General features: G+C 45.7%; 1 protein-coding gene across 1 annotated transcript; it reads left to right on the plus strand.

Moving 5' to 3' along the window:
- The first annotated feature begins 440 nt into the window (after nt 1-440).
- LOC136473841 (protein indeterminate-domain 16-like) lies at nt 441-1,440 on the plus strand. The gene has a single exon (XM_066471483.1). It carries the CDS (start codon nt 465-467, stop codon nt 993-995), a length of 531 nt encoding a protein of 176 aa, XP_066327580.1. The 5' UTR covers nt 441-464; the 3' UTR covers nt 996-1,440.
- The last annotated feature ends 8,700 nt before the right edge of the window (nt 1,441-10,140 follow it).

Raw genomic sequence — 10,140 nt, forward strand, 5'->3', positions numbered from 1 at the left:
TACCCCCACCCGGCTCCCCTCCCCCGCCCAGCTTAATCCTAGCGTGGAGCGCCCTATCGCCACAACCACTCGTCTCTATCGACTTCTCCTCCTCGGCTCCTCCCTTCACAGCTCTACTCGCCTCATCTCCTTTCCGGATCTACAATCAACAGCCCATGACTTGGCTAGGCCCATGTCGTGCTGTGTCAGGTGGCCCATTTGGCCATCTATAGGTGCACACCCGTCTAGTGATAGGAGAAGACGAAATGTTAGCTGGTACGGTGACATATATACCTCGAAGAAGGTTTCGACGTTCCATGGCATGAGGAGTCCACTTGCATAGTATCATGAGCAGTAGCAGTGGGCCAGCAGCGAGGAATGACGAGGGCCTTCTGGTAAAATCAACATCCACGTTATCGTATAAAGATGTCCATACTACCACAGCGCAGCAGCCCAAGACGCTAAGATCACCACTGCCCACTGCCATGCTCACTCCCCTCTTCTCAGCGGCCATGGAGCCCCAGCACGGCGAGAAGGAGCTCCCGCTTCTCCTCCTCCCCACAACCACACCTCTGAACGCTGCCTTTCTCCACGCCCCTCGGCCGCCTGCCAGCCCCTCTGACCACCCGCAGCTGGACCTGAGCCTGTCCATCAGCATTGGGCCACCGACGCCACGGGCAGCAGATAATCAAGGACGAGGCACTACGGCTGCTGACCAGAGCAAGAGGGTGGCGGCGTTGGCGGACGTGCAGGCGCTGAAGCAGCAGGCGGCGGAGCAGGCCCGGATGGCGTCGGCGGAGCGGGCGTACGCGGAGCGCGTGATGGAGCTGGCGCGTCGGGAGCTGGAGCTGGCGGAGCGGGAGTTCGCGCGGGCGCGGGCCATCTGGGAGCGCGCCCGCGGCGAGGTGGAGAAGGTGGAGCTCGTCAAGGCCATGGCCGCGCGCCGGATCGCCGCTGGCTCCGCCGCCGCGCTCGAGATCACTTGCCACGCCTGCATGCAGCGCTTCCACCCTTAATAATCGGCACGCCGCACGCCATGCATGCTGTCATAGGCTCATAGCTACCGTGACTATATAGTACTACTAGTAGTTTTACATTAGTTGGCTGTTAAGAACTTTGTTTATGAGTGTTTTTGTGGCATCAGTTAATGCAGGCTTTGATCGCTTCATCGTCGATAAAGGGAAAAGACAGATCGAGAGCAGATCAATGTTCTTCGATCTCTTGCTTTCTCGCAGAATACATACTGCATCGTTTGAGCTTGAGCCAGCCTAAAAGGAGAGGGAAAGGGAATCTAGCCAGCAGTTTAGCTTTAGCTAGTGCTGTACAATTTGGAAGGATAAGCTGGCCTCACTGTTGGCCGCCTTTGCTTGCGCAACTCATGCTTGCTTGCTTCTGCTGGGACCTCGATCTGACAAAGAATTCAGGGTGGTTTAGTTTGTAGTAATTCGTGTTTTCTGTCTGTGTTTTATATGAAATGAAAATTATGAAATATATAGTTTCATTCCTCGCTTGTGGGGACGAAGCCAGATATTCTTTCATCATCTATAAAAAAACACATAGGAGGAATTCCAAGGTTCCAAACGTAACTTAGAGCTGCCGTGCCGTATCCATCGTCAAGGCCAGATCTAGATTCTGGACCATGCATGCTTGATCCAAAGCATGAAAGCATGCATGGCAAATACGTACGGCAGCCAGTAGTGACAGTCTGATAGACATTCAGAGACAGTGAAGGGTGGATAGCAGCCCTGTAAAGATGGTTACCCAGAGACGAGCAGGAGTAGGGGCAGTAAGCGTCAGCAGATTCCTGCACGGTTATTCCTCAGCCATCACTCTTACCCATGAACAGCTGCGGCCTATACAAGCTGAAAGGGAAGGCACAGACATGGCACGCACAGTGTGTCGATGCTGCCAATTCCAATGCCACTATGCCAGGCCAAGATGTCGGCACTCCATCGGCAGAAAGGATCTTACTGTGCCGCTACAGCTACTTAATTTCCTTTTTATCATTTCTTGCATTGGTCCTGGCTTTTGTATTTAGGTTAGGATGTGTAATCCGGATTTTTATTTACTGTGTATAATCCCATCTGAAAGGCACTGGTTTCTGCAAAATTATTATTTTCCAAACATACAGGTTCCCGCCAGCAGCACAGCTCGTCTACTCTGAAGTCTGAAACTGTCTATCTAGTATGTAGGAAGTTTAGTTCAGGCTTCGGTGATGTCATCATGTTCAATTAGCAGCAATGTTTTCTTTTGACAACCAACCATCACGAGACTGTGCCAATTTCATTTCATATAGAGCAAGATCGGCAAATGTTAGCAACAGCATATTGAACTGCCATATAATTCAGAGCCAGGAGAATGTCCGGCTGCCAGTGCCAGTAGTATGATCCAAATGCATGATTGGTGTGTAATGCTTATGCATGGTGGAATCAAAGGAGGTTCCCCCGGGCCTCTCATTGCTTTGATCTAGACCAGACATGATGAGGTGATGAGCAACCTCTTAGAAAGTAACCTACCGACTCGGAACAACCGAAACATCGCTAGCAAAAGCCAACCCATGTGCCCTGCCTTTTGCACTTGGGAATCTTGTCCTCACAGCACTTGATGGTGTCGATCAGTCCAGGTTTCTTTCTTGAGCCCTGATCAGGGATGCTCTTTGTACTGCATCCTTTGCTGGTACTGCTGTCTTGCAAACATTATTCAGCCATTCATGGTTGCTATCATATTACAGGCAGCATAACTGCCAATGCTAGGTTTCGTATTTATTTATGTAAGTTTCTCAGCAATGGCAATCACAGTACAGACTATAGAGATGACGACGAGCAACGTCAAAATGGGCTGTTGATCGATGTTCATATGTCCACCGTCGAATTGAAACATCGATCCACGGTATGGCACCACTGTGCATGCATATAGATGATCCAAACCGGGAACCTGACAGACATAAGCTAACAGAAGATGGAGTAGCAGGTACGTACCTTTAGTCTCGCTCTCGCAAGACAACAGGAAGGGAACAAAGTAGAAACAGATGGATGTCCTGTGCCCAGATCGACGAGGACAGATACACTGCACGGATGACACGCTGAGTTCCAATTCAAAAGTTTATGTCTTGTGCACATAGAGGCTGAATAATCTGTATGCAGTATAGTAGGCGCGCAATAATGTTGATCATGAGGGTGAGCTGAGCACACAACTATTGCATGTAAATAATGGCCATTTCATCAGGTGCGGATCAAAGCCTTCCTACAGACACCAATTGATTTGATTGTACAGAGAACAGAGCTGTAGTCCTCACCATTTTTCTGGCATTGGGAGGCCATTGACAAGATATTCCTCCATTTGATTGCCATGGAGCGAGCGAGAAGAATTTAATTTGGGTTTGTACGCTACTCGATGTCCGGAGTCCGGACTACTAGTGAGAGCGAAATGACATGCTTCTGGCAGGCATGGATGAGCAATGGGGCTACCAGTCCAGCTCCAGCAGCGAGTAAAGGGGTCCCCGTGGTCACTCCTAGTCGTGTCATGGACTCGTGGGCACTGCAAGTGCAAGCTAGGCTCCCGGCATGTGCAGTGCAGTCAGCAGTGTTAGCTTCAAATTGCGTCACTGTGTCAGTCCAGCAGCGTCCGACGATAGAAGTGGTGTGGCGATGAAATCCTTATCGGTAACCTCACGACAAACAGACGACACAAACAGAGACGGGAAATTCACTCGCCAAGAATGGAGCTAATAGCTAACAGGACACCAGTAGAGAAACGACTTTTGATCCACTTCGAAATTTGGCTGTAGTTCCGGTATTTTTCGCGTTCGGAACTAGAGAAATCTTTAGTTCCGGTTGGTAGCTCCAACCGGGACTAAAGGTCCCTGCCCAACGGCTACTGCGCCAGGCTTTTGCTGGAGGGGACCTTTAGTCCCGGTTGGAGCTACCAACCGGGACTAAAGGTTCACTTTTACTCCTGGTTGGTCCCTCCAACCGGGAGTAAAAGTCTACTCCCGGCTGGAGGCTCCGTCCGGAATTAGAAAGGGACCTTTAGTCCCGGTTGCTGTCTCTAACCGGGACTAAAGGTCCCCTCCTATATACCCTTTGTTCCTCCCCGAGCCCGAGCCACTTCGAGCTCAGTGTTCTTGCTTCATCACCGGCCTCTCTTCTTCCTCATCACCGGTGATCACAAGATTTCTTTCATTCCTCCATCGATTCTTTGGTTCTAAAGGTTACCAACTTTATACTCTCATATTTCATCAGTAGCTTATTTCATTTTGTGGACTAGATATATGTGGTTTTTTTATGGTAGATTTTTTTTATTTGTAAGCCATTTAAGCTCAAAATTCACTTTAAAGTTTGCATATTTGGATGAAGGAAGGTTAAAGTAGTTATTCAATACTAGTATTGAGCTTTCATTTCTAGCATGCATAGCACACTTCATGCTTTAGAGATATAGAGAATTTTAGAGTTTTTTAATTTTATTTGTTTATAAAATAAGAAATTTATATTATATTAAAAATGAGTATAGAGAGTAGGTGGCAACTGCTTCTGGGTCCTCGGCCTCTCATCGGGTTACAAAGCGACTGAGGCCGGACCTCCCTCTCATTGCATGCGGCAAGTGTGAGGAGAAGATTGTGATGTAGTACCGGGTAAGGAAGGAGTGTCCCAACAAGGACCGTATCTTCTACAAGTGTCTGGATCACAATGTGAGTTATTTTGTCGCATTTGATGATTATGGTTAATTTATACTTATTTTCATGATGATTATGATTAAAGTTCTAATTTTTTGTTGTAATTTTAGTGGGATGACACTGGATGTTCAGGCTGGTACTGGGAGGAAGAGTATGTTGAACACGTGCAAAACTCTCTTACACAGGCGGCTACGGCGGCTGATGAGGCAGTGATCCTACAGAAGAAGCCCATAGATGTTGAACAAACGCATGATCTGTCTGTTTTAGTTGGGATTGATCGCGAAATCCTTATGCTGCTTAAATGCATTTTAGCTTTAGTTTTTTTAGTGGTAGTTGGGATTGTCTACATTGGCCCTGTTCACTTGTCTTAAAAATGGCTTGTTCGGCTTCTTTTTTCAGCCGGAACAGTGTTTTTCTCTCACAACAATTCAGCCGGAACAGTGTTTTTCAGCCAGTTTCAGCCAAGTTTCAGACCAGCGAACGGGGCCATTGTAGCGAGACTTTCATAAATTAATACCTTGTGTGGTGGTATGCTTGTCATATAATTAACTAATTATGTTCTAGGCTTTAATATGGTATGTATGTCATGTAATACAGATGAGCCAGCATTGGATGTACAATGCTGATCGCCGCTCCCAAGAGTTCATTGAGGGTGTGCATTCTTTCTTACGTGTGGCCGAGGCAAACAAACACGATGGTTTCATGTGCTGCCCATGTGCCATATGTAAGAATTTGAAGGAATATGCTAGCTCAAGGAGTCTTCATTCACACTTGTTGAAGTCGGGTTTCATGCCAAACTATATTTGTTGGACGAAGCACGAAGAAACTGGGGTTGTAATGGAAGAAGGTGAAGAAGAACAATGGGACGATGATGACATTATTGTTGAATATGGGGCCTTCATTGATACTGTAATGGGGAAAGCTAAAGAAGAGGTAGGGGCAGAAGATGAGCCCACTGATGATCTTGGTCAGGCCATTCGTGATGCACAAAGAGAATGCGAAAGTGAAAAGGAGAAGATCAAGTTCGAGCGCATGCTAGAGGATCACAAGAAATTGCTATACCCAACTTGTGATGCGGGGCAGAAAAAGTTAGGTACCACACTGGAATTGCTGCAATGGAAGGTAAAGAATGGTGTATCTGACAAGGGATCTGGAGAGTTACTAAAAATCCAAAAGAAGATGCTTCCAAAGGATAATGAATTGCCCGCCACTACGTACGAAGCAAAACAGGTAGTCTGCCATTTGGGATTAGAAATCCAGAAGATACATGCATGTCCTAATGACTGCATCCTCTACCGTGGCGACGGAGTATGAGAAGTTAGATGCATGCCCAGTATGTCATGAATCGTGGTATAAGATCAGGCGAGATGACCCTGGTGATGTTGAGGGTGAACGTCCCACGAAGAAAATCCCTGCCAAGATTATGTGGTATGCTCCTATAATACCACGCTTGAAACGTCTGTTCAAAAACAAAGACCATGCAAAGTTATTGCGATGGCACAAAGAAGACCGTAAGGTAGACAATATGTTGAGACACCCTGCTGATGGGTCCCAGTGGAGAGCAATCGATAGAGAATTCCCGGACTTTGCAAATGACGCAAGAAACTTAATGTTTGCTTTAAGTACGAATGGTATGAATCCTTTCAGGGAGCAAAGCTGTAGTCATAACACTTGGCCTGTTACTCTATGTATCTACAACCTTCCTCCCTGGTTATGCATGAAGCGTAAGTTTATTATGATGCCAGTGCTCATCCAAGGCCCAAGGCAACCTAGCAATGACATCGATGTGTACCTGAGGTCACTAGTTGAAGAACTTCTACTTTTGTGGAATAGACCAGGTGTACATATGTGGGATGAGCACAAACAGAAGCACTTTGACCTGCGAGCATTATTGTTTGTAACAATCAATGATTGACCTGCTCTAAGTAATCTTTCAGGACAATCAAACAAGGGATATAATGCATGCACGTACTGTTTCGATGACATTAAAGGTATATTCTTGAAAAAATGATGAAAGGTCGTGTACCTTGGCCATCGTCGATTTCTTCCTGCGAATTACCCCCTAAGAAAGAAAGGCAAACATTTTAAAGGTAAGGCAGACCACCAGACCAAGCGGGGCAACCGAACTGGTGAGGATGTACTCAATATGGTCAAGGATGTGAAAGTAGTATTTAGAAAGGCACATGGCAGTGAACCTATTCCGAACGACGCCGACGGTCACGCACCCATGTGGAAGAAGAAGTCCATATTTTGGGAGCTACCCAATTGGCAAGTCCTAAAGGTTCGTAGCGCGATCGACATGATGCACCTGACGAAGAATCTTTGTGTGAACCTGCTAGGCTTCATGGGTGTGTATGGGAAGCCTAAGGACACACTTGAAGCACGACAGGGCCTGCGGTCTTTGAAAGAACAAGACAACCTACATCCAGAGAAGACAGATGATGGACGCCATTACTTAAGTCCTGCCAGCTACACTCTTAGCAAAGAAGAGAAGGAAAGCATGTTTAAATGCCTAGCAAGCATCAAGGTACCATCTGGATTCTCCTCGAATATAAAGGGTATAATAAATGTGTCAGAGAAGAAATTCCTAAACTTAAAGTCCCATGACTGCCACATGCTCATGACACAATTGCTTCCCATTACATTAAGAGGAATTCTACCTCCAAATGTACATCTAGCCACCGTGAAGCTATGTGTATTCCTCAATGCAATTTCTCAGAAGGCAATCAATCCAATGGATCTAGCTAAACTACAGAATGATGTGGTTCAATGTCTTGTCAGCTTTGAGTTGGTGTTCCCTCCTTCCTTCTTTAATATCATGACACACCTCCTAGTTCACCTGGTCAAGGAGATTAGCATTCTTGGTCCTGTGTTCCTACACAACATGATCCCCTTTGAGAGGTTCATGGGAGTCCTAAAGAAATATGTTCACAACCATGCTCGACCAGAAGGAAGCATCGCCAAGGGCTATGGAACAGAGGAGGTCATTGAGTTTTGTGTTGACTTTATTCCTGACCTTGACCCGATTGGTGTTCCTAAATCGTGACACAAGGGGAGACTAAGTGGAAAGGGGACACTAGGGAAGAAACCATATATTGATATGCAGGACAATTATTTTAATAAAGCACACTACACAGTTCTACAAAACTCCTCTTTGGTGGATCCGTATATCGAGACACATAAAGAGTTGCTCCGATCTAAGTTTCTAAGGAAGTCTGAAGCTTGGATTACGCGTCAGCACATGGAAACTTTCAGCGACTGGTTGCGAAAAGAATGTTAAGGTGATGAGAGTATTGATGAGCAACTTTATTTATTGGCTAGGCAGCCATCGTGGCATATCCTCACATATAAAGGGTACGAGATAAATGGGAATACATTTTACACACTAGTACAAGATAAAAGGAGCACCAACCAAAATAGTGGTGTCCGCATAGATGCCACCAATCCTAATGGAAATAAGCAAACATATTATGGCCGCATAGAGGAGATATGGGAACTAAACTATGCACCTACTTTTAAGGTACCTTTATTCAAGTGCTAATGGGTAAAGGCGACTGGAGGCGGGGGAGTAGTCGATAACCAGTATGGAATGACAATCGTGGACCTCAACAATATTGGGTACAAAGACGAACCGTTCGTCCTTGCTAAGGATGTGAATCAGGTGTTCTATGTCAAGGACATGTCTACAAAACCGAAGAGAGGGAAAAACAACAACGACCCAATTAATGAGCCAAAGCGCCACATAGTTCTTTTAGGGAGAAGAAACATCATTGGAATTGAAGATAAGTCAGACATATCAGAAGATTATGAAAAGGATGACTGAATTCCACAATTCATAGTGAACAATGACCTAAGCATCTAGCTAAATGATGAGGACACTCCATGGTTATGGCGCGATCATAACCAAGGGATATATGTTAAGAAAAAGTTCACTAATGTGCCCGCTTGATATATATAGTGATGTATTAGACCTATTATGTAATAATTGTGACTTCAGATTTTTTTTTGTCATGTTTTCATATTTTCTACGGTTTAAATGAATTTTCTACTAGACGTTGGATTTTCCGTGGAAAATGTGTGATGAAAAACCAAATGATGAACGTTAATAATATGTGAAAACTAATTTCCTGTCGAAAAGCAATAGTTTTAATGATTTTAATTAAGTGGTATATTTTTGCATGGTGCAAATTTGTAATTATTATTTACACTATGTCAAATATTTATACAGTAAAACAAAAGAGTTTAGTTTATAAATTTTTGTTGAGTATAATAATGCAAAACCGAGTCCAAGAATTTTTTTTATAATTTTTTTTGGATAATATTTTATTTATTAGGCAATTAATAACTCTCTGCATATTTATATAAAAGAAATATATAAAAAAGGAAAAACTTATGGAAATTGGAGAAAGCCAACTGCAGCCCCCCTTTACTCCCGGGTGGATCAACCACCCGGAACTAAAGAATCTTTAGTCCTGGTTGGTATCTACAACCGGGACTAAATGTCTCCCTTTATAAACCACGCCCTAGTTCTCTTCCTCTGTGTCTTCGCCACGCCGTCGCCTCAACTTCTCCACCAGATCGATCCAACAGCACCGCCGCCCCCAGGCGACCACCCTAGCCTCGCCTCGTCACACGCGCACGGTGTCACCGGCCCCACGATCACGCGCGCTTCTTCTCCGGCTGGCCAGTGTGCCTTGCTCGTCCTCGCTGGAGCGCGCGCCGTCCTCATCCTTGGCCCCCACCTCGCTCGTGCTCACTGGAGCGCGCCGAGCCTTCCACGCGCTGCCTCACCGAAGCTCGCTCGAGCCTTCCCCGCACGTGTTGCCTCACCGGAGCATGGCCGAGCCTTCCCCGCGCTGCCTCACCGGAGTTTGCCCGAGCCTTCCCCACACGCGTTGCCTCACCGGAGCGCGGCCGAGCCTTCCCGCGCTGCCTCACCGGAGCTCGCCCAAGCCTTCCCCGCGCGCGCTGCCTCACCGGTGAGATGAATTCTGGTTGTTAAAAAGATGACATGAGAAGCTATATTTATTATTTTCATGTTGTCCCAGATATGGAGAAAATATCAAAGTCAAGATTAGGATGGTAAATCTAGGCTTTTGTCAACGTGCTGCATACCGAACTCATTCGGACAGCTTCCTTCAGTGTTATGCCTGCTATAATCCGTGATACAATGTCCTCATAGTAAGGTTTTGAAAAAAAAATCAGCATACATCCCCTCAAAACATAAAGGATATAGGGTTCATGTTGAGATTTTACATACCTTAGGAAGTGACAAGAAATTAAGCCCATGTAATTATGTCAGTTTACTAAGTGTCAATCTTTTTTTCTTCGCTGGACAACCGGAGCGCGCTCGAGCCTTCCCCGCGCTGCCTCACTGCAGCTAGGTACAAATTATTAAAGGCCAAATTATTTTTTTATTTTATTGGGCGCAGTGTTTGGAAAAGTTTCATTGAGGAATACCACATGAAATATTGCAAAGCGCCACTAGA

This window comes from Miscanthus floridulus, chromosome 8, assembly GCF_019320115.1.
Source record: "Miscanthus floridulus cultivar M001 chromosome 8, ASM1932011v1, whole genome shotgun sequence".
In the NCBI taxonomy this organism is placed as follows: domain Eukaryota; kingdom Viridiplantae; phylum Streptophyta; class Magnoliopsida; order Poales; family Poaceae; genus Miscanthus; species Miscanthus floridulus.

What these genes read in the sequence shown, in the direction of transcription:
- LOC136473841 (XM_066471483.1), top strand. Translation starts at nt 465, where the DNA reads ATGCTCACTCCCCTCTTCTCAGCGGCCATGGAGCCCCAGCACGGCGAG.